Genomic DNA, 23,769 nt, shown 5'->3' on the forward strand with positions numbered 1-23,769 from the left:
GACAGTCATGCTTTTTTATCTGTGTGTGTCTTTCCTTCTTTCCTTCCTTCTCTCCCTCCCTTCTTTCTTTTTGTCTCTTTCTTCATTTGTTTGATTCAATACAATTTAAAGTCCAGAAAACTACAGGGGAAAGAGTCACATATGGACTGAACTAGGAAAATTTTTTGTTATGAATTATCAATATATCCTACCATAATTAATGGTTGCATACAGGAAAAATACAGCTTTTTTTACACTCTAGTTGAAATCTATTATATTGTTATAATAAGTCATAGGTTATGCAGTGGATTTCAGCCTGATGTATACACTCCAGTTGGTTGCTAAATTCTCTGATGTTATCTAATAGTAGAGAAATGTAAAATTATGCTGGATACAGTTCTCGCTGCTTTTAAAGACAAGGCAAAGAGTAGATAACCAAAACACAAACACCTGGTAAAAAAAAAAAATTATGGCCATTCAAGGATCAGGAATCTTAAGAACACAAAATAGCAATCAGATGACTGAAGACACAAATTATGTTCCCTCAGATGAACCACATAGTCTTGCATTTTGCAGTGGGGACAAATGGTTTATCTGCTGTGGATTTCTTGCTTAATCACAAGGTCAGGGTGGATACTGCTGATAAGCTCATCATTTGGTAGAATGGATTCAGTTCAGTTCAGATAAGTCACTCAGTCTTGTCCAACTCTTTGTTACCCCATGGACTGCAGCATGCCAGTCCTCCCTTTCCATCGACAACTCCCAGAGTTTACTCAAACTCCTGTCCATCGAGTCGGTGATGCCATCCAGCCATCTCATCCTCTGTCGTCCCCTTCTCCTCATGCCTTCAATCTGTCCCACCATCAGGGTCTTTCCCAGTGAGTCAGTTCTTTGCATCAGGTGGCCAAAGTATTGGAGTTTCAGCTTCAACATCAGTCCTTCCAATGAATATTCTGGACTAATTTGCTTTAGGATGGACTGGTCGGATCTCCTTGCAGTCCAAGGGACTCTCAAGAGTCTCCTCCAACACCACAGTTCAAAAGCATCAATTCCTTGGCACTCAGAGCAGAGAAAGCAATGGCACCCCACTCCAGTACTCTTGCCTGGAAAATCCCATGGACAAGGAGCCTGGTAGGCTGCAGTCCATGAGGTCGCTAAGAGTCGGACATGACTGAGCGACTTCACTTTCACTTTTCACGCACTGGAGAAGGAAATGGCAACCCACTCCAGTGTTCTTGCCTGGAGAATCCCAGAGACGGGGGAGCCTGGTGGGCTGCCGTCTATGGGGTCGCACAGCATCGGACACGACTGAAGTGACTTAGCAGCAGCAGCAGCAGCAGATTAGAGCATAATTATTGTAAGGGGAAATCTGGTCACTTGGGTTATCTTTTCTCCACATACACACAAACTGTTTCCATTCACAGTATTCATTTTGGAAAGATCTCTTTAAAGAATATGCATGTCTTGTGCTCTTTGTATTTGGTGACAAAACTGTTTTTTCATTACCAATAGGAATTAGGCTTTTGCTTATTTCCCATGTTGACCTTATGTCATGCGTTTGTAAGGATAAAATGGTTGCCCAGAGGATCAGTTGCATTACCCAGAGGTGAGGACTCTGGTTCAGTGTGGGCAGCACCTCCAAGTCTGGGAAAGAGGCCGATGAGGTAAATGGAAGTTATTACTTCAGATGTGGACAAAGGCTTCCAGGCGGAGGGCAGGTGGTACTCAGAGGATAATACAAACATCTGCTCTCAAAGCTGCTTTCAGTTCAGTTCAGATGCTCAGCTGTGTCTGATTCTTTGTGACTCCGTGGACTGCAGCACACCAGGCCTCCCTGTCCATCACCAACCCTGGAGCTTACTCAAATTCATGCCCATTGAGTCAGTGATGCCGTTCAACCATCTCATCCTCTGTCATCCCCTTCTCCCACCTTCTATCTTTCCCAACATCAGGATCTTTTCAGTGAATCAGTTCTTCACATCAGGTGGCCAAAGTATTGGAGCTTCAGCCTCAAGATCAGTCCTTCCAGTGAATATTCAGGACTGATTTCCTTTAGGATGGACTGGTTGGATCTCCTTGTAGTCCAAGGGACTCTCCAGAGTCTTCTCCAACACCACAGTTCAAAAGCATCAATTTTTTGGCACTCAGCTTTCTTTATAGTCCAACGCTCACATCCATATATGACTACTGGAAAAACCATAGCCTTAACTAGATGGACCTTTGTTGGCAAAGTAATGTCTGCTTTTTAATATGCTGTCTAGGTTGGTCATAACTTTTCTTCCAAGGAGTAAGTGTCTTTTAATTTCATGGCTGCAGTCACCATCTGCAGTGATTTTGGAGCCCAAAAAAGAAAGTCAGCCACTGTTTCCACTGTTTCTACATCTATTTCCCATGAAGTGATGGGACTGGATGTCATGATCTTAGTTTTCTGAATGTTGAGTTTTAAGTTCACTTTTTCACTCTCCTCATTCACTTTTATTAAGACGCTCTTTAGTTCTTTGCTTTCTGCCATAAAGGTGGTGTCATCTGCATATCTGAGGTTATTGATATTTCTCCCATCAATGTTGAGACCAGCTTGTGCTTAAACTACCGCACGATTGCACTCATCTCACAAGCTAGTAAAGTAATGATCAAAATTCTCCAAGCCAGGCTTCAACAATACGTGAACCATGAACTTCTAGATGTTCAAGCTGGATTTAGAAAAGGCAGAGGAACCAGAGGTCAAATTGCCAACATCCGCTGGATCATCGAAAAAGCAAGAAAGTTCCAGAAAAACATCTATTTCTGCTTTATTTTTGTTGTTGTTGTTATTTATCACTTGGTATTATCTTTAATTAAATACAAAGACTTTTCCAATCACATCACATAGAGATCATTTTATCCACTGCTCTGTTTGGCTGCGAGTCTCTTATCTCTCTCCTCAGCAATGGTAAGGCGAATACCCTTTCCACGGGGAAGAGAGATCCACGGTTTGTTGCCTTTGCCAATAACGAAAATGTTTGAGAGCCGTGTGGCAAAGCTGTTGCCGTTCGCATCTTTCACATGAACCACATCAGAAGAGCCTGGATGTCTCTCCCGGTTTGTAATCACACCAATTCTTCCCAGGTTAGCACCTCCAGTCACCATGCACAGGTTACCAGTGTCAAATTTGATGAAATCAGTAATCTTGCCAGTCTCCAAGTCAATCTGAATGGTGTCATTCACCTTGATGAGGGGATCAGGGTAACGGATGGTACGAGCATCATGGGTTACCAGATGAGGGATTCCTTTTGTCCCCACAAATATCTTTCTTACTTTGCACAATTTATACTTGGCCTCCTCAGGTGTAATACAATGAATAGTAAAGCGACCCTTGGTGTCATAGATCAAATGAAAATTCTCTCCAGTCTTATCAGTGTTGATGACATCCATAAAACCAGCTGGGTAGGTTATATCTGTGCAGACTTTGCCACCGATCTTAATGAAACGCTGCATGCAGATCTTCTTTACTTCATCTCCAGTTAGGGCATACTTAAGTCTATTCCTTAGGAAAATGATTAGGGGGAGACATTCCCTTAGCTTGTGGGGCCCAGTAGATGGACGAGGAGCAAACACACCAGTCAGTTTATCCAGCATCCAATGTTTTGGAGCTGCTATGCGTTTCAGGTGCTTCTTGGGACCCCGAGCCATGGCTGCGCTAGGCATGAAAAGAGCTATTTCTGCTTTATTGACTATGCCAAAGCCTTTGACTGTGTGGATCATCACAAACTGTGGAAAATTGTCAAAGAGATGGGAATACCAGACTGCTTAACCTGCCTCTTGAGAAACCTGTATGCAGGTCAGGAAGCAACAGTTAGAACTGGACATGGACCAACAGACTGGTTCCAAGCAGGAAAAGGAGTCCATCAAGGCTGTATATTGTCGCCCTGCTTATTTCCCAGTATATATCTCAGTAATCTGGGGCTTGTTTTTTTTTCTTCTCCATACCTGAACTTTACTGAGAATAAGAGAAGACGTTAATGCAGTTTCAGTGGCAGCCCAGATTACTGCTAAAAGGCTTATACACTTCAAAATGGAAGGCTCCCACAGAACCTCATTCCTTGTTTATTGGTTTCTTTGCTATACGTTTATCAAACTGTCCTCCAGGTTTACAAATATAATTGATTATAAGAGGCAAATAAGATGTTCTGAGAAGGCTTACTTTTTGGAAGGCACATTTACAGAAGTTAAAGATGATTTTTTTATATGTAGTACCATGTTTATTGGATTAAATACTTAACCATTTAATGTACAATTGTACTACTGTTTTTATTCAGTTCAGTTCAGTCGCTCAGTCGTGTCCGACTCTTTGCGACCCCTTATTAGGGTCTGTTTTAGTTTGGGCTGATGTAAGAAATATAGCATAGGCTGGGTGGTTCCACAACAAACCTTCAAAGCTTTATTTCTCACAGACCTGGAAACTGGAGGCTCCAAGATCAAGATGGCGGCACTTCCAGTGTCCTGTGAGAGCCACTTCTGGTTTTATTCACTCGCAGTGGCGAGCAGAGTGAGGAGCCAAGCTCCGTGCCTGTTTATGAGGGCACTAATCCCATTCATCAGGGTTCACTCTCCTGACCTAGTTAGCTCCCAAAGGCATGACTTTCAAATCCATCACGTCAGGGATTAGACTTAACATGAGTCACTGAGGGACACAAACACTCAGTCCAGAGCAGGGTCCTATATTTTTAAAAAATGAAAATGTATCAATGACAGAGTTTTTGAGTGATGGGTACCTGTCTCATTTCCCCTATAAACCCTGTGGGTTTTCTTGTTTTTGTTGTTGCTTGCCTTCATTTTCAAAGAGATTTATTTAAAATTTTTTTTCAGTTTTGTTGAGGTATAGTTGACAAATGAAATTGTGATACATTTAAAATGTACATAGTAAATAAAATAAAATAAAATGTACATAGTGACAATTCAGTTTGTGTATACATTGTGAAAAGATTCCTTCCATCTAGTTAATTAACACACTCATCATCTCATTTCTTTTTTTGGTGAGAACATGTAAATTCTATGCACTTAGCAAATTTCACTTGTATAAAAGTCTTGTCAACTAGAGTCACCACATTATACATTAGATCCTTAGACCTTATTCATAGATTTTTTGACAGGGATAAAAGGAAATAGAAAAGCAGACACATGGACTTACAGATAAGGATCCTGAGGCTTAGGGTTAACTAAGCTGACCAAGACTGCAGCGTTTGGAAGTGGTCGAGACAGAGTTTGAGGTCAGTTTGTTTGAGTCTACAGATCATGCTCACAATGTCTGCTCTGTAGACTTCTTTAACTTGGGGCCTAGGGCTCAGGTTGCAGTTTTCCCCGAATCATAGCCCTTCATTCCCTCCTCCCTGAGATAGCCAGTGTTAACTCTAGCTATTTCCTTTCACACTTGTCTGTCTGCTCATTTGGAGCACAAGTCTGAGTCCCCCAGCATCACTGTGGGTCAGCAGGTCTTGAGCAGTCTCTGCCTCTCTTGTGCACAAGTATGTGCATATACACACTTACATGACTTTATATATACAGTGTATTTCAAATAATTTATATATAAGTAGAATTCTTTTTATAACTTCAGTCTTCTCTGGTTTTTCTTTTTCTGCATAGCTTCCTCTTCTCCAGTAACTACATTTAGTAATGTAGGATCTGTGTGTTTATTTCTGTACTTTTCCTCTTGCTCGTATAATCATATCCACATTGCTATCTATCCACCTACTTACCCACTTACAATAGACATAAATACATATATAAACACATATGAGTTTTTTTGGTCATTGCTTGTTTTATAAAAAATGGGATTGTATTATATTTTCTCTGCATCTTATTTTCCACATTTAATAGCAACCTAATGGAAATCTCTCCAATTGTGATAGCCCTAGTTAATTATTTTTAGTGCCTACATGATGTGGTGTGACTGTTCCCTGATTTGTTCAGTGTTCCCATGTTGACGGACATTTACCTTGCTGTTAGTTTTAACGGTTGCAATTAATAACCTTGTTTATATAACATCAGGTTTAAAAATTTATTTTCATGGGATAGAGTCCCAGGAGTGGGATTGCTGATTGTACTTAAAATTTTAATAGATATTGCCAAATTGTTTAAACTGAAATGGTTTCATTTGCACTAATACCTTAAGAGAGTAGCTTTTTTGGTCCTTGTTGATTTGTAAGGATACTTCATATATTATAGAAAGTAACCATTTATCTATATTAAGTTACATTTTAAAAATCTGTCATTTGTTTACTGACTTTATCAACTTATTCCTTTTATAACTTTTGAATCAAAACACTATACATTATAATCTAAATTTTCTTCTAATATGTTTATTGTTTGTGTGCTTTCTTTGTATGTATGATATATATCACTTTTGCTGAAAACTGAACTCTCTCATCTCTTGATCTTCAGCAGTTAGGTATTAACCTGGCTTTTGTTGGCTGAGATAGTGTGGTGGCTCACTCAAGTGGGGTTCCTTTCTTCTCTTTTCTAGAGGAAGCATGGCTTGACACTTCTTCACCTTGCAGCCTGTTCTGGAAGTCTTGAGAGCATGCTCATGTTGGTTAGAGCTGGAGCGGACCAGAGAGCCGAGAGGCAGGTAGGTATGTGGATCACACCAGACAAGCCCTCGCTCACCGTGCAGGAGGGGGAAGGTTACAGAGTAATTACCTCCCCTCCCCTGGCTCTCTTTAGGATGGAGTGAATGCCCTCCACTTTGTAGCTCAGAGCAATAACATGCGCATCGTGGACCACCTCATTCAAGATCTGTACCTGGAAGACCTGGACCAGCCTGATGAGGTGTGTTAGCTGTGGGTCTCAAATAAACCTTGCTAAATTCCACTGTCTTCCTGTCCCTGCTGGAACTGCCAGAGCAGCCGGCACAGACAGACCCGGCCCTGTGGCTGACTCCTCCCTCACTCTGGCAGACCGCAGAGCAGCGGGCAGTTATCGGTGCTGGTGGCGGCCTTGGCCCCTGCATGTGGGGAAGGCAGGAAGTAATGAAGAAGCAGTCTCTACTCCCTCATCCTGGCCATGGGGCGGACAGGACCCACCCTGTGTGGCTGTCTGCGTCTTACTTACTCTGTGATGCCTGGCCTTTTGAGAATGTGCTCGGCCCAAGGCTGCGCTGCAATGAGCCATGGAGTATGCTGCAATAGCACTATGTTTGTCTCTATTTTTGTCCTTTCATGAGAAGCATGGAAATAACAATAACAGCTACAGTGGCTGTAGTGGTGAAGAACCTGCCTACAATGCAGGAGACATAAGAGATTCGGGGGCTTGATCCCTGGGTGGGGAAGATCCCCGGGGCAGGGGGGCATGGCAACCCACTCCAGTATTCTTGCCTGGAGCATCCCATGGACAGAGGAGCCTGGTGGGCTATGTATAGTCCATGGGGTCGCAGAGTTGGGCATGACTGAAGCAACTACGCACCACTTATTGACTATTTATTGGTGTGCTTGGCCCGAAGGAAAGCTGTGTCCACACATTTCAGTGAGAGGTCTAGAGCTTGGCACATATGGATGCTTAAGAAATCATTGTTGAATGAATACTTTATACTGTTAATCCCCATAGTAATCCTATAATGAAGAAATATTTTTATTTATATTTGAGGAAGTCGAGGCTCAGAGAGACTAAGTACCTGGTCTCAGGTGCCCAAACTGGAAGGTGACAGAGCCAGGTTTGGAATTAAGATCTGGTGACTCCAGTCACCGTGCAGTACTGTCTCCCCTCACAGAGGACCGTGGGCATTGCCCATGCGCTAGGAAATAACCCTTTCTGGGCTTTTTTCATAAGGCAGTATCCTCTGTGGGGTTGGCATTTGGATTTCAAATGGGACTTCCTCTTCACTATGCCTGTTGAACTTCATTCTCCATTGAAGACTCTCTAGAAGTTAATCAGTAATATTCATTTTATTTCATCTTTTAGGAACACATTTTTTTTTTTAGGAACACTTTTTTTTTAACCTCAATCTTAAAAATAATAACAAAAACTTTTGTCAAATGACGTCTATAAATTTCTTTTACTTCTAAGTATGACTGAGCAACTGTACACTTTATAGCTTGGAGGCAGACAGACTTGGGCTGAGGTTTGGGCATATATTAAATATGTGGGTTTAGCAAGTCCTCCAACTGCTGAAGTCCTCAGTGTTTGCCTCTGTGCAATAGGAATAATAAAACCTATTTCATGGTAGCACCAAGGCATGATTTTGAAGGATGTCTTGACCTCCATGTCTCTTTTTATCAGCAATTTCTCCATTCTTTGATGTAAATGATTTTCATACTTCCTCAATCTTATGTACAGATACCTCTGTCTGTGAGCAAAATGGCAAGCCATTCTACCACCCCTTTCCAATCAGACACCAACCCTAAGCCATTCCCATGTAGCAACATCAAAGCAGCCATTGCCGGGATGCTTAAATGAGTTAATGACTACAGAGCACCTAGCAAAGAGCCTGGCACATGGTAAGTGCTCACCAAATGGTAGTTATTATAACAATTATTATAGGGTAAAACACTGTCTGGTTTCCTCAAACTGATAACCATCATCAAACAGCATTTAATGTCAGGATGAAGAAGTCAGACAGCCCAGTTTGATCATGCTAACTAGGAGTGTGGCCTATGATTGAATTCCGTTCAATTCAAGTCAGCAGGTGTGTGTTCACAGGACTGTCTTCCTTTTCAGTGGCTCTGGATGCTTTCATGGGAGACAGCTGTGTGTAGGGAGGATCAGACAGGCTGAGGAGGCTCAATGACAAAGCAGGTTTACGGGGAGCCTTCCCACTTCTGCAGCTCCTGCTGGCCTTCCTGTCTGTCATCTCTTCAGCTGGCGCTGAGTTCGCCCATCCCACTCCTCTCCCTCCAACGCTGACTATTTGTTGGGGAAAAGACTGAGGAGCCCTGACAATGCAGAGCCAGGTGTTAGCTGAGAGATCCTAAAATGAAGCTGCATTGAGAACCATGTGCAGAATGAGCAAATCATGGGTCCCCTCGGTCATCTAGGGAGAGAAGAGCCTCTGAGTCCCATTCCTAAAGAAACCTGGATTCATCCATGGGAGAGACAGAGTCTGTCCTTTTTCTGAGATCTGTGAGTGAGGTCAAGGATATTAGCCAAAGCCAGTAGGAACTGGGATCCAGAGCGTAGGGCACGTTTATTCATTGTTGGGTATCGCATCTGTGTTTGCTTAAAGGTATTGTGGAGCTCATGAAATGCATTGAATGGAAAAGACTGCTCCACCTTCACAGCTGGCCTTCTTGCCCAGTTTCTTATCCACAGAAGGCGACTGAGAGCCTGTATACCTGCCCAGAGTTAGTAATCCTTCTCATTAGCCTTGGAGGGAACTCCAAAAGCTCACAAGGAAAGCCAAACAGGGAGGAGGTTTTTATTAATCAAGTGGATTTAAGTAGGCCCAGAAGAGATTGGGTAGGAAGGCAGAGATGGAGGGCACTGGGAAATATTCTGAGGTTTCTCCCAACTCCGTAGCTCTAAAAAATATGTTGTCCCTCCAGGGGAGAGAGATTAGAGCAGCCAGGAGAAGTTATGGGTTAAGTAGTCTAGATATTTTGACTCTGTGTTTAACTTCCACCTAGTGATCAAAAATAAGTACTCAGACCAAAATGTTTGGAGAGGGAGGGACAATAAAGGGAACGGCCTCAGAGGCCACTCATGCTTCTTTGGATATTTACAAAGTCTGATGGTACAACATTAGGTTGGTTTCAGCTGTGTAAATAGAGGAACTTCCATTGGTTTAAAGGAACATTTACAGGAAATCTCTAGAGGTCCAAATGCAAAAAAACCCATCCTTGTTCAGAAGACTGGAGATAATGAGCATGAGGATTTGAGAAGATAGTTTCTTCTGTGGGCCAGTGGTCCACACCTTACAGCCTTAGATTTCATCAAACCTGTTGCCTCTCACCTGGGGAGAACTGACTCAGCAGTGCCCATTCACAGCAGTTCCATGACTTCAGAAGCAACACACTGTTCTTCCTGCACTTTTTGCTGAATGTTCTTTTTCTCTCTCAAATATCCAGTTATGTAGGGACCCACTGCTTTTCCGCTTTGCTGAATTCAGCCATGAATCCCTCATAGCAGGGTGAAGGGGAATTTCATGCTGAAGATACGCCCAGGAGGCACCGGGGTACCTCGTGCTGGCCTCCACCGGCCTCCTCTCCCAGAGGCCCTCAGGACACCCTCTCTGGGATCTGTGTGAGAAGGGATGGTCAGGTTGGACTTTGGGTGCCCATTTAATGGCTGTTTGTGAAACTTTTACTCAACTTGGTAACTTGTCAAATAACCCTGCAGTTAACTTAAAAATGAAAAATAATTTCTAATGAATAACTGCAACTCCTCAGACTTATTCGTGTGCAAACAATTTAAATGCATTGAATTAAGACATATTAGGTTAAGTACACATTAAGCTAATACAGGGGAAAAAAAGGAACAGAAATTCGGAATCCTTCTTATTTTTGCTAATTAAGAAAGGGATTCAGGATTCTGAGTTGTGGTTGTCTGGGATCTGAAGCCTGAGACGCTGACACCAGGCTCCACAGTCCTCCAGGCTGGAAAATCTTCCTGCCTTACAATGAGGGCAGTCTCCATCCTTGGAGACTGCTGCACTGGACAGAGGCCCACTTGAGCATAATTTAAAAGGGTTGGGTGGTTAAAAAATGAAAGTAGACATAATAAAATATATTAAAAAGCAACTCGCGTTTTTAAACTTCTTGTTATTTTGCTTAGAATATGTACAAGAGATGGGAGAAAAGGTTTGTGTCTCATTTTACTGCCGTCTGGTCTTTCTTTATGCTACCTTTTGATATGTTTATAAGATACAGGCTACTTTAAATGTCCTTATTTTGTGTAATTTGGCTTTCACCTTTTTTTTTCTTCATGATAACATTTTTTAAAGAGCATCCAAAGTTCAAAGCAATGGCTGTTTTGTTAGGGAGGAAAAATGTTTTATCTTTGATAACTCCCGCTTCTTATCGGACTAGACTTTCTCTGTGGGTGGGTCCTCTGTCACTTTGTTTAACCATGCAGAAATGCAAGACTTTGTAGCAACCAGGGTTAAAAGAGTAAGGCCATTTTAAGGTTGAACAGACTCCTAATATTTCCAGCAGTGTTTGTCCCCAGATTGCTAAATATGTATTAGTGAGAATTCTTTCTATTATGAGTGACAAAAATCCAGTTTAATCTGGAATAAACATTAAAGGTTGTTTATGAACTCCTAACGAAAGAGTTTGAGGGTGTATCTCACTGGCTGCAGGCATGGCTAGATTCAGCTCCCCCTCCAACTCTTGGCTGTCTCTGTTGGCATTTAAAAAAAATTATTTGTTTATTTGGCTGTGCCGGGTCTAATTTGCAGTATGTGAGATCTTTACTTGCAGCATGTAAACTCTTAGTTGCTGTATGTGGGGTCTAGTTTCCTGACCAGGAATGGAACCCAGGCCCCCTGCACTGGGAGCGTGGAGTCTTAGCTACTGGACCACCAGGGAAGTCCCTCTGTTGGCATTATTGATATTGGCATTATCCACATAGTGGGAAGAATGGCTACTAGCAACCTCAAGTTTAAATTCTTATGAATATTGTTATGGTTTTGATTCATAGGAAAGAAAATTTCTCCCTCATCAAATGTTCATATAGAAATCACAGGAGCAATTCTGTTTGGCCCTGCCTGAAACATGTGCCCAATACTGAACCAATTCCTGTGACCATGGGTTATATGATCGTGGCAGGTAAAGCCTGGCCATTGATAGCATTAAGTGGACTAAATTAATGGGTGTGTGTGTTTGTGTGTGTTGGCCGGGAGAGGGGCAGGGGAGCGGTTCTCCCAAGGAGAAGCAAAGACACAAGCAGCAAATGTCCACTTGCAGACAGAACACCATCATGTGTTATTCATGCCCTTTGTGCGTAAAGGGCTAACAAAACGCCTTTCTGCGTGCGAATTTAAACCTTAGTTAACTTTCTGGCTCTGTGTCACTACAAACAAGGCAAAAGCACAATATTAACTATGACTAAGCAGCATTGCTTATGATAAAAGTGACTCCTGATTGGTAAGCCGCATCTGGACTTGGAGGAACTGCAAATGAATTGTGAATGCCAGAGGAGAAGCCATACTTTGGGCATCTCTGAGTGCAGTGACTTCCTTTCTTCTGTTCCAGGGCATTAGCCACCGTTTCTTATCACCTGCCTCCCCAACCACAGGCACAAACTCAAGCTGAGTTACATACCCCCACATATCACCATTTGGTTATTGCCTTTCATTACAATCATTTGCATATGTGCTCATCTTCCTTAATGGACTCTGAGCTTCCTGAGGATAGGGTGTTATATTTTTTATCTTGGCCACTTTTGCTTAGCACAATATCTGACATATGTGTGTGTGTGTGTGTGTGTGTATGTGTGTGATGTGTGTGTCTATATATAAATGCTTAATAATTGTTAATAGTTGTTGAATAAATGAGTGACTGATTTGTAAGACTGTGTGACTAAATGTTTTCATCTAGCATATAATCAGCATTTCTCATCTTTCTTTTTGTGACTGGTTTATATGGACTCTTGTTGGCACTGTTTGCAGATATTTGTATAAGCTGGACATGATCATTCTGTCATTTCCCAAAAGCTGTTGATGGCTCCTGGGGCTTCCGAGGTGGCACAGTGGTAAAGAATCCACCTGCCAAGTACGAGATGAAGGAGAGGATCCCTGGGTGGGGAAGATCCCCTGAAGAAGGAAATTGCAAACTTTTCCAGTATTTGCCTGGGAAATCCGATGGATAGAGGAGCCTAGTGGGCTACAGTCCATGGGCTCAAACAGAGCTGGCCATGACTTAGTGACTAAACAGCAGTTTGAGGCTCAAGACTAGACCTTTATCTCCAATTAGGGATCTAATTTCACAAGTGGCAAGAGAGGGTCCCAAGCAGTCTCTGTCTTTTCCCTTTGTCCTTTCTTGGTGATTCAATGAGGGCAGGGTTTCAGACTTTGAAGGGCTAGAGATATAGGTCTAAGAGGCAACACATCTGGCTCAAAAATATAAATAAGGTGAATTTTTGGTGCCTGTTTGTGACCCCAGCATGTATAGAGTCCCATAGGACTGATCCATACATACTTTTTTGGAAGTCATTTATTATTTTAGCACTTTTCCTTCCTTTTTCTTTAAGTTGTTGGAGAATCATAAGCTATTTTCTCAAGCAAACAGTGACCATTATCTTTTGATTATCTTACATTAGCAGGAGATCAGATAACAAATCTCAGATTCTGGGAACTTCTTATAAAGAGTCTTGCGTCTTGCTTTTAACATTTCAAACATCTTGCTAAGCTTTTGGTTAACAACATACCAGGCCAATTTTTGAATGTTTTCTTTAGTTGACAAAAATACTTCTGCTGCCTACCAAGTTGGCCACCCCAACTTCTTTTCCTGCTTTTAAATATCTCAGGCTAGAAAATTGAGTTTTTTAATAGGTGTTTCACTGTTCTTTTGATAGCCAAATGACATTTTGGCTATCGGAAATGCAGTCTCCCTTTGCAATGTGAAAAGTTGGAGAACTTACCATAATCAAAAGATTCTACCCTTGAACTTTCCTCCCTAACAAATGACACCTAAACATATCTCTTAATCTGTATTCTCTGGATAATTCCTAATTTCTCCATCCCATATCATACAGACCTGTTCTCAAGAGTTTTCCTGTTGATCTTGGTGAATGTCAGAGATAAGTATATGAGCAAGCATCTGAGCCACCAGGGAAGCCGCATTAACAACCAGGGAGGGCCTGGAAAGAAGCAGCTGATACAATGTCATGTCTCAATGAGTCATGTAAATATTAAACCCTGGAGAATTTCTCCTTCAAGCATTTTTATCAGTAAGGCAAGGCTTACTGACTGATATGCAAGTGACTCAGATGAGGTCTGGCACAAAATCAGCTTCTCAATAAATAGTTGAGTGAAAGACCTGTTCCATAAATGCAGAAAGTTGGTAAAAATGTTCTTTTTAAAAGGAATCTTGTCTGGCTGTGAGGTGGGGCCTCCCCAGATGCTTTGGAAGGGCCATGTCTAAACGTACCTCCCTGCCCCCATGAAAATGATTCTGTGCTGTTGGAGTTTGGCACAAAAACTCAGAACTGGATCTGGTTTGAAGTGAGACAGGCTGTGACGACCTTCCCCTAAGAACAGCCCAGAATGCCATGACCAGAATCACCGCCTTGGCCTCCTTGCCCTCCTCAAAATGCTCCCCACTTTGCTAGTTGTCTTGTGTGTTCAATAAGTGTGTAATAATATTGGAGTTTGTGACTGATTTTCAGAAGGGAAGAAAACCATTTCTTTTGGCAGCAGAGAGGGGCCACATCGAAATGATAGAAAAACTTATCTTCTTTAATCTGCATACTACAGAAAAGGACAAGGTAAGATGGAATTTTACTTTTTCACCAAGGACTAGAGAAAGGGAAGTGACAGTTGATTTGGCAACTGTCAAATACAGTTGACAGTATAGATTTGGCAATGGCATTTTGGTGAGCATTTGAGTTCTTCGCTTGTTACTACAGTCGGAAAGATCATGGGATATCCCAATGAAATCAACCCACTCTTTCTGTGGACTGTCCGAATAACCAATTTTGCTCCATAAATGTCTGAAACTAAAGGACTACATGGAATTTTCTACTGTTAGCTCCAGTTGCTCTGTCCTTCCCCTGAGATCTGCTGGGGACTCCAGCCCCCCTGACCAGGGAAGGAAACACCGAGTGGACATGCATGTCCTTCTGCACGTTTTTGATGCTTTCTTTTTTTTTTTTAGGAGAAATTCCTAGATGTGAAAGTATGGGTCAGAGAGTTCTGCACGTTGTAAACTCTTTTCATATGATATTGCTAAAACTACCTCTCAGAAATCTTGCAACAGTTTGCCTTCCCAAAAGTTATATATAATTACTTGTATTATTCCCCTTTTTACTAGCCAATTAGCAGCAAATGTAAAAAAAAAAAAAAAAACAGGATGGTTTGTTCCCTTCTCACTCAAACAGCTATGTTTTTTCCATTTAAAACTTAAAAAATATGAATTTCACCTAAAACCATGGAAAACGTGGCCAGCACTCGAGACACAGCTTTATCCAACGTGGCCCCTGCCGGGGAAGCCACTCTGCAGCCCTGCCCGTGGGCGGGCGTGTTCCTGGGAGGCTCTCCTGAGGGGGGTCTCTGTGCAGGAGGGGAGCCCGGCCCTGCACCTCGAAGCAAAGCGTGGGCACAACCCTGTGGTCCAGTGCTGCTCACCCAGTCACCAGAAATAGATGAGGTCAGTGAGGTCTGCGCAGGGGCTCCTTACAGCTGAGCAGGGGGTGCCGAAGTGGAAGAGTGAGAAGAACAGCTTTCGAGAAAGGAATAAGAGGCAAACAAAAGTGTTTGTGCCACAGGGTGCAGACGTGAAGTGAAAGTCGCTCAGTCGTGTCCGACTCTTTGCGATCCCCGTTCTCCAGGCCAGAATACTGGAGTGGGTGGCCTTTGCCTTCTCCAGGGGATCTTCCCAACCCAGGGATTGAACCCAGGTCTCCCGCATTGCAGGCAGATTCTTTACCAGCTGAGCCACAAGGGAAGCCCGCGGGGTATAAAAGGTGATGCAGAAAGATTCCTCCCTTTTTCTTTAAAGTAACTCACAGCAGTTCATTTGTTAATCCATTCACTTATTCACCAAAACATATTTAATGTGTACTCTGGATGATGGTCAGAGTATGAGGCAGAGAGCGTCGCTGACTCGATGCACCTGAATCTGAGTAAGCTCTGGGAGACGCTGGAGGACCGAGGCGCCTGGCGGGCCACAGTGCTTGGGGTCCCCAAGAGTCAGACGTGACTTAGTGACTGAAATGACTGAACCCTGCTAGGGAGAGTGTTTTCTTATTCTGGAAGCCTACAGGGCAAGAAGGGCAAACAATAAATATTATATTGGGTTAAATACACTAACAGATGTACATGCAGTGTGCGGTGGGAGCACAAAGGAAAATCTGTTTCAGAAATACCAGACCTCCCAGACGAGGTCATACACCACGTGGGTCTGGGCATTCGAATGAACATGGTACCAGGAGGCCGGAGGCGGACACCAGGGTGGGCTTTGGGACAGAGCCCGTGTAAGGGAGCTGAGGCCTGAAAAGGCGTGGTGAGTGCCTGGATTGAAGCTCCGAGGATGGGGTGGGGTGGAGCAATGAGAGGCCGCGCTTCCCAGGAGCAGAGCTGGCTCTGACCTGCTGGTGCCAGAGGCCCGGGAGGGCTTCAGGCAGCACACAGCCGCAGGATCCATCCTGGGCGGACGCAGCACACTGACACTGTGCCTTGAAGGGGGGACCGCTGCCTGGAAAGCTGGAGGTGGGGAGGCCCTTCAGGTGACAGGAAGTGCCTGGAGCAAGGGCTGTTGGGAACCTCTCACCCAGGCTCTCAGGGGCAGCAAACAGGATGCGGGGGGGAGGAGGAGGTGAGGTCACAGGGTTTGTGAGCAGGGGCTAGGGAGAGGGGAGACTTTCTGCCCCGCCAGCTCTCTGCTTGGACTCCCAGGACGGTGGGGTGCCCACCCCTGAGCTGTGGAGGGTGAGAGGAGGAGAGAAGCCTGAACGCCTCAGTCAGGAGGGAGTGGGCGGGTTCTCCCTGAGACAGCACGGAGGGGTTTATCAGGTGAGGGGCGGTGGGCGGGGATAAACCAGGCCTGCAGTTCAGTGCAGAGTCTGTGGCTGTGGAGGCAGACTCGTGAGTCATCTGCTCTGGGAGGTCACTTTTTAACCTCTGGGTCCACGCCTGGGAGCTGGCTGTTTGGAGACCCAGGTGAGTGGAGTCCTCTTGGACTTCACGGTAGTGGTGATCAGACTGAACTGGTTTAACTTTATGAAGATCCTAGGAATTTGATCTTCTTGAATAAGAGTTATGGATGATGTGTGAGAAACTCAAGGAGAACTTGAGTCACCTGGCACAAATCTGAGCCCTGATTGGCCTTCACAAATATAGAGATCCAGCCCTATAGTCCTAGGATTTAAAGTCTTAGTCATGCTGGCCCTTTTCTGTTCTAACGCTTTACCACTGGAATCTGTGCTCCTGGATGTAATCCACCTTTTAGCTAATTTTGAGTCAGGGCACATTGAAAAAAAGTCTTTAAGTCTACCAAACTGTAATTGTAGACTGTGGTAGATTTCATTTGCACAAAGTGTGTAGTGATACTATTAACCCTTTGGATGAAGCCCATAATGTACATACAGTATCTGGCTGCCTCTGTTTGCCGACACAGGCTCTTGCCAGAGCACGGAGTGACTCATAGGACTAGGCTTGAGTGTGGTGCTCTCCAAACATTCCGGGTAGTAAACTCATATCAGGAAAGAAAATGTGAGCATGCCCCTTATCACAGGTGCATTTATCATTAAATCAATATGAAGGAGGAAACAGACAGAGTTGGACTCTGTCTTAGGCCAGGCTGCGAACATCAGGCGACACGCATGGCCACCCTCCCAATGGACTCTGAACTTTGTGCCAGTGTCTATAGAAGAGGCAGACCAATGGGAAACCAGACCCCCCGGATAAAAGAGCCACAGGACTTGGACTTGGACTCTCGTGGCCTAAAAGAATATGCTAATTATCTCTGTAACAGAACAAGGTGGTAAATTCCATTATGTTTATCGGGATATGACCACAGGCCTATTGATAAATGTCCATTGTTCATCTAGTCTTATGACACATGAATCATGGGTTAACTTTGATCATATCTCTCTTTTACCTTGTCCAGACTGGTTTCAAGGAATTTGGGGAGGTGGGTTTGAGCAAGTAAACTTAGGGTATATAAGGTTTTCACAAAAACTGGTCGGGGTCCTTGGCTAAGCGGAGACTCTGCCTTGGGCCCGCCGGTGTAATAAACTGCACTACACTATCTGCATTGTCCTTCTGAGTGAGTTTGTTTCCCGAAACGCTTAGCTACAACAAATATATTATAAAACATATGCCAGAAATATAAATTTTAAAGACTGAGATAAAAATAAACAAAAATAGCAATTTTCATATTTTCTCTACACTGAAAGGATTGTCTTATAAACATCTGATATGTTTTCCTTCCAGTTTTCTTTGTGTTTCTATGCATGCATATTTTTAGTGTCTGCCCAAAATGCCTTTAACCCTTCTTTAGCTCCTGGCCATTTAGGTTTTGTTCAGTTTTTCTTTATTATGAAAGTAAGGCTGTCAAGAATGACCCAGACTTGCCTGGGAGTGTCCAGGAGTCTCTAGCAGAGGTGTGGGTCGGTGGTGGCCTGCTGCAGGGCTGGGGGCAGTGAGTGTAGCAGTAGATGCGTGGGATCTTCTGAAGGAGGTCGCCATTATCTTCATTACCTTCGCCATAGTTTGGCCCCAGGTAAATAACAGGGAGGGAACACAGCTCCACCCATCTACAAAAAATTGGATTAAAGATTTACTGAGCATGGCTCCGCCCATCAGAACAGTTTCCCCCACAATGTCTCTCCCATCAGGAAGCTTCCATAGCCTCTTATCCTTCTCCAGCAGAGGGCAGACAGACTGAAACAGACTGAAAGCCACAATCACAGAAAACTAACCAATCTGATCACCGGGACCACAGCCTTGTCTAACTCAATGAAACCAAGAGCCATGCCATATAGGGCCACCCAAGATGGATGGGTCATGGTGGAGAGTTCTGACATAATGTGGTCCACTGGAGTAGGGAACGGCAAACCACTTCAGTATTCTTGCCTTGAGAACCCCATGAACAGTATGAAAAGGCAAAAAGATAGGACACTGAAAGATGAACTTTCCAGGTTGGTAGGTGCCCAATATGCTACTGGAGATCAGTGAAGAACTAACTCCAGAAAGAATGAAGGAATGGAGCCAAAGCAAAAATAACACCCAATTGTGGATGTGACCGGTGATGGAAGCAAAATACGATGCTGCAAAGAGCAATATTGCATAGGAACCTGGAATGTTAGGTCCATGAATCAAGGCAAATTGGAAGTGGTCAAACAGGAGATGCCGAGAGTGAACATCGACATTTTAGGAATCAGTGAACAAAATGCACTGAAATGAGTGAATTTAACTCAGATGACCATTATATCTACTACTGTGGACAGTAGTAGATGTACTTTTTCCCTTAGAAGAAATGGAGTAGCCATCATAGTCAACAAAAGAGTCTGAAATACAGTAATTAAATGCAATCTCAAAAACCACAGAATGATCTCTGTTCCTTTCCAAGGCAAACCGTTCAACATCACGGTAATCCAAGTCTATGCCCTGACCAGTAATGCTGAAGAAGCTGAACGGTTCTATGAAGACCTACAAGACCTTCTAGAACTAACACCCAAAAATGATGTCCTTTTCATTATAGAAGACTGGAATGCAAAAGTAGGAAGTCAAGAAACACCTGGAGTAATAGGCAAATTTGGCCTTGGAGTACAGAATGAAGCTGGGCAAAGGCTAATAGAGTTTTGCCAAGAGAAAGCACTGGTCATAGCAAACACCCTCTTCCAACAACACAAGAGAAGACTCTACAGATGGACATCACCAGATGGTCAATACCAAAATCAGATTGATTATATTCTTTGCAGCCAAAGACAGAGAAGTTCTATACAGTCAGCAAAAACAAGACCGGGAGCTGACTGTGGCTCAGATCATGAACTCCTTATTGCCAAATTTAGACTGAAATTGAAGAAAGTAGGGAAAACCACTAGACCATTCAGGTATGACCTAAATCAAATCCCTTAGGAATATACAGTGGAAGTGAGAAATAGATTCAAGGGATTAGATCTGATAGACAGAGAGCCTGAAGAACTATGGATGGAAGTTCATGACATTGTACAGGAGATAGGGATTAAGACCACCCCCAAGGAAAAGAAATGCAGAAAAGGAAAATGGTTGTCTGAGGAGGCCTTACAAATAGCTGTGAAAAGAAGAGAAGCAAAAAGGAAAGGAGAAAAGGAAAGATTTTCCCATTTGAATGCAGAGTTCCAAAGAACAGCAAGGAGAGATAAGAAAGCCTTCCTAAGTGATCAGTGCAAAGAAATAGAGGAAAACAATAGAATGGGAAAGACTAGAGATCTCTTCAAGAAAATTAGAGATACCAAGGGAACATTTCATGCAAAGATGGGCTCAAGAAAGGACAGAAATAGTATAGACCTAACAGAAGCAGGAGATATTAAGAAGAGGTGGCAAGAATACACAGAAGAACTATACAAAAAAGATCTTCATGACCCAGGTAATCATGATGGTATGATTACTCACCTAGAGCCAGACATTCTGGAATGCAAAGTCAAGTGGGCTTTAGGAAACATCACTATGAACAAAGCTAGTGGAGGTGATGGCATTCTAGTTGAGCTATTTCAGATCCTAAAAGATGATGCTGTAAAACTGCCACACCCAATATGCCAGCAAATTTGGAAAACTCAGCAGTGGCCACAAGACTAGAAAAGGCCAGTTTTCATTCCAATCCCAAAGAAAGGCAATACCAAAGAATGCTCAAACTATCACACAACTGCACTCATCTCACATGCTAGTAAAGCAATGCTCAAAATTCTCCAAGTCAGGCTTCAACAGTATGTGAACTGTGAACTTTCAGATGTTCAAGCTGGATTTAGAAAAGGCAGAGGAACCAGAGATTAAACTGCCAACATCCGTTGCATTATCAAAAAAGCAAGAGAGTTCCAGAAAAACATCTACTTCTGCTTTATTGACTATGCCAAAGTCTTTGACTATGTGGATCACAACAAACTGTGGAAAATTCTAAAAGATATGGGAATACCGGACCACCTGACCTGCCTCCTGAGAAATCTGTTTGCAGGTCAGGAAGCAACAGTTAGAACTGGGCGTGGAACAGACTGGTTCCAAATAGGGAAAGGAGTATGTCAAGGCTGTATATTGTCACCCTGCTTATTTAACTTGTATGTAGAGTACATCATGAGAAACACTGGGCTGGATGAAGCACAAGCTGGAATCAAGATTGCCGGGAGAAATATCAATAACCTCAGATATGCAGATGCCACCACCCTTATGGCAGAGAGTGAAGAGGAACTAAAAAGCCTCTTGATGAAAGTGAAAGAGGAGAGTGAAAAAGTTGGCTTAAAACTCAACGTTCAGAAAACAAAGATCATGGCATCTGGTCCCATCACTTCATGGCAAATAGATGGGGCAATAGTGGAAACAGTGACAGACTTTATTTTGGGGGGCTGCAAAACCACTGCAGATGGTGACTGCAGCCATGAAATTAAAAGATGCTTACTCCTTGGAAGAAAAATTATGACCAACTAGACAGCATATTAAAAAGCAGAGACATTACTTTGCCAACAAAGGTCCATCTAGTCAAGGCTATGGTTTTTCCAGTAGTCATGTATGGATGTGAGAGTTGGAGTATAAGAAAGTTGAGCACCAAAGAATTGATGCTTTTGAACTGTGGTGTTGGGGGAGATTCTTGAGAATCCCTTGGACGGCAAGGAGATCCAACCAGTCCATCCAAAAGGAAATGCATCCTGAATATTCATTGGCAGGACTGATACTGAAGCTGATACTCCAATACTTTGGCCACGTGATGCTAAGAACACGCTCAGTGGAAAAGACCCTGATGCTGGGAAAGATTGAAGGCAGGAGGAGAAGGGGATGACAGAGGATAAGATGGATGATACCATCCAAATGGTATCACTGACTCAATGTACCTGAGTTTGAGTAAACTCTGGAAGTTGGGGATGGACAGGGAGGCCTTGCATGCTGCAGTCCATGGGTCACAAACAACTGGACATGACTGAGGAACTGAACTGAACTGAACTGAGTACCTGGCTTATACACAGTTGATGCTGGAAAAAAAATAGTGTAAAAAGCCAAGTGGTTATTCTGGAGCCTATAGAAGACAGGATGATGCCTTATTTTAAATACAAAATTCTTTGGTGTGGAGATCCTTTCATACTGATCTTCATTTTTTTCAAAAGTTAAAAAAAATGTTTGGCCATGTTGAGTGGCTTGTGGGATCTTAGTTCCCTGACCAGGGATTGAACCTGGGCCCCTGGCAATGAGAACACTTAAGTCCTAACCACTGGACCACCAAGGAATTCCCCAATCTTCATTTTTTTAGATGAGGAAATTAGAATTTAGGAAAGTTAAGGATCTTATCCAGGATCATACAGCTATTCAGTGACAGCACAAGGATTAGAGTTCAGGGCTTAAGCTACTAGCCACTGCCCTAGTCTTGTCTTCAAAGGGTTTCACTTTCTTTTTCTGTTTTTCTAATTAATTTAATCTGTAATGAAACTAACAAAAAATCTGAAAAGCACCAAAGGGTATATGATGAAAACTATCTTATTCCAACTTCCCATCTCAATTTCACCTCCCTAGAAGTAATAGTAATAATGATTTATTTAATCTTGCAGGAATTTTCCATGCATTCTTTTGAAAAATGATCACATACTGACACCACATAAATAGTAGCTCGCTCTCTCTGTGTGTATGTATATATATAAACATATATGTATACATATATACATATATATACATATGTACCTACTTGTGTGTATGTATATACTGCTCTGCACCTCATTTTTTTAGATTGTCAGTGTATACACATCTTGCAGACATCTCCATATCACAGTGTATAAGCAATTCATTTTCAAAAGCTCAAATGTTAACTTTAACTGGTACTAAGTTTTTCTGCAGAGTACATCATGAGAAACGCTGGGCTGGAAGAAGCACAAGCTGGAATCAAGATTGCCGGGAGAAATATTAATAACTTCAGATATGCAGATGACACCAGCCTTATGCAGAGAGTGAAGAGGAACTAAAAAGCCTCTTGATGAAAGTGAAAGAGGAGAGTGAAAAAGTTGGCTTAAAGCTTAACATTCAGAAAACTAAGATCATGGTATCTGGTCCCATCACTTCATGGTAAATAGATGGGGAGACAGTGGAAACTGTCAGACTTGATGGGGCTCCAAAAATCACTGTGGCTGGTGACTGCAGCCATGAAATTAAAAGATGCTTACTCCTTGGAAGGAAAGTTATGACCAACCTAGATAGCATATTAAAAAGCAGAGACATTACTTTGCCAACAAAAGTCCATCTAGTCAAGGCTATGGTTTTTCCAGTGGTCATGTATGGATGTGAGAGTTGGACTGTGAAGAAAGCTGAGCACCGAAAAATTGATGCTTTTGAACTATGGTGTTGGAGAAGACTCTTGAGAGTCCCTTGGACTGCAAGGAGATCCAACCAGTCATCCTAAAGGAGATCAGTCCTGGGTGTTCATTGGAAGGACTGATTCTGAAGCTGAAACTCCAATACTTTGGCCACCTGATGTGAAGAACTGACTCTTTGGAAAAGACCCTGATGCTAGGAGGGACTGGGGGCAGGAGGAGAAGGGGGCGACAGAGGATGAGATGGCTGGATGGAATCACCGACTCGAATGGGCATGAGTTTGAGTAAACTCCGGGAGTTGGTGATGGACAGGGAGGCCTGGCGTGCTGCGATTCATGGGGTCGCAAAGAGTCGGACACGACTGAGCAAGCGACTGAACTGAACTGAAGTGAAGTGAAGTTTTTCTGGTGTTGAACACCAGAATTGAGAATAAAGTCCCAAACTGGTAATGTTTTATATATTCTTGTTTTCTGTTGGCAGGAGCATACTTTTGTTTAATTCTTTTGAAAAGCAGTTTGTCACTTTCCATTCACCCATGTTTGGAAAATTATGTTAACAGAAAAGGAGGGGAAAACTACATGCAATAAAATAGATGTTAAGGTAACTAGTGGTTACCAGTGGTGGGGTGGGGGCAATATAGGTGTAGGGAGTAGGAGGTTCAAAGTATTGGATGTAAGCTG

The 23,769-nt window shown here is 42.9% G+C and overlaps 2 protein-coding genes across 2 annotated transcripts in view; one reads left to right on the forward strand and one right to left on the reverse strand.

The window, feature by feature from the left end:
- Nucleotides 1-23,769, forward strand: part of ANKDD1B (ankyrin repeat and death domain containing 1B) — a 60,103-nt gene that overhangs the window by 9,313 nt on the left and 27,021 nt on the right. Inside the window, 6 exon segments of the mRNA XM_070468487.1 lie at nt 528-637; nt 6,481-6,583; nt 6,679-6,783; nt 14,275-14,373; nt 15,166-15,221; nt 15,920-16,080. Coding sequence (XP_070324588.1) covers nt 528-637; nt 6,481-6,583; nt 6,679-6,783; nt 14,275-14,373; nt 15,166-15,221; nt 15,920-16,080 — 634 coding nt within the window.
- On the reverse strand, nt 2,784-3,665 carry LOC110129512 (small ribosomal subunit protein eS4, X isoform-like). Its single transcript, XM_020880912.2, has one exon. The coding sequence runs from the start codon at nt 3,661-3,663 to the stop codon at nt 2,857-2,859; it is 807 nt and encodes a 268-aa protein (XP_020736571.2). The 5' UTR covers nt 3,664-3,665; the 3' UTR covers nt 2,784-2,856.

The sequence above is a fragment of the Odocoileus virginianus genome, chromosome 6, assembly GCF_023699985.2.
Source record: "Odocoileus virginianus isolate 20LAN1187 ecotype Illinois chromosome 6, Ovbor_1.2, whole genome shotgun sequence".
In the NCBI taxonomy this organism is placed as follows: domain Eukaryota; kingdom Metazoa; phylum Chordata; class Mammalia; order Artiodactyla; family Cervidae; genus Odocoileus; species Odocoileus virginianus.

Bases quoted from the DNA above. Each gene is read 5' to 3' on its own strand.
- LOC110129512 (XM_020880912.2), bottom strand. From the start codon at position 3,663: ATGCCTAGCGCAGCCATGGCTCGGGGTCCCAAGAAGCACCTGAAACGC.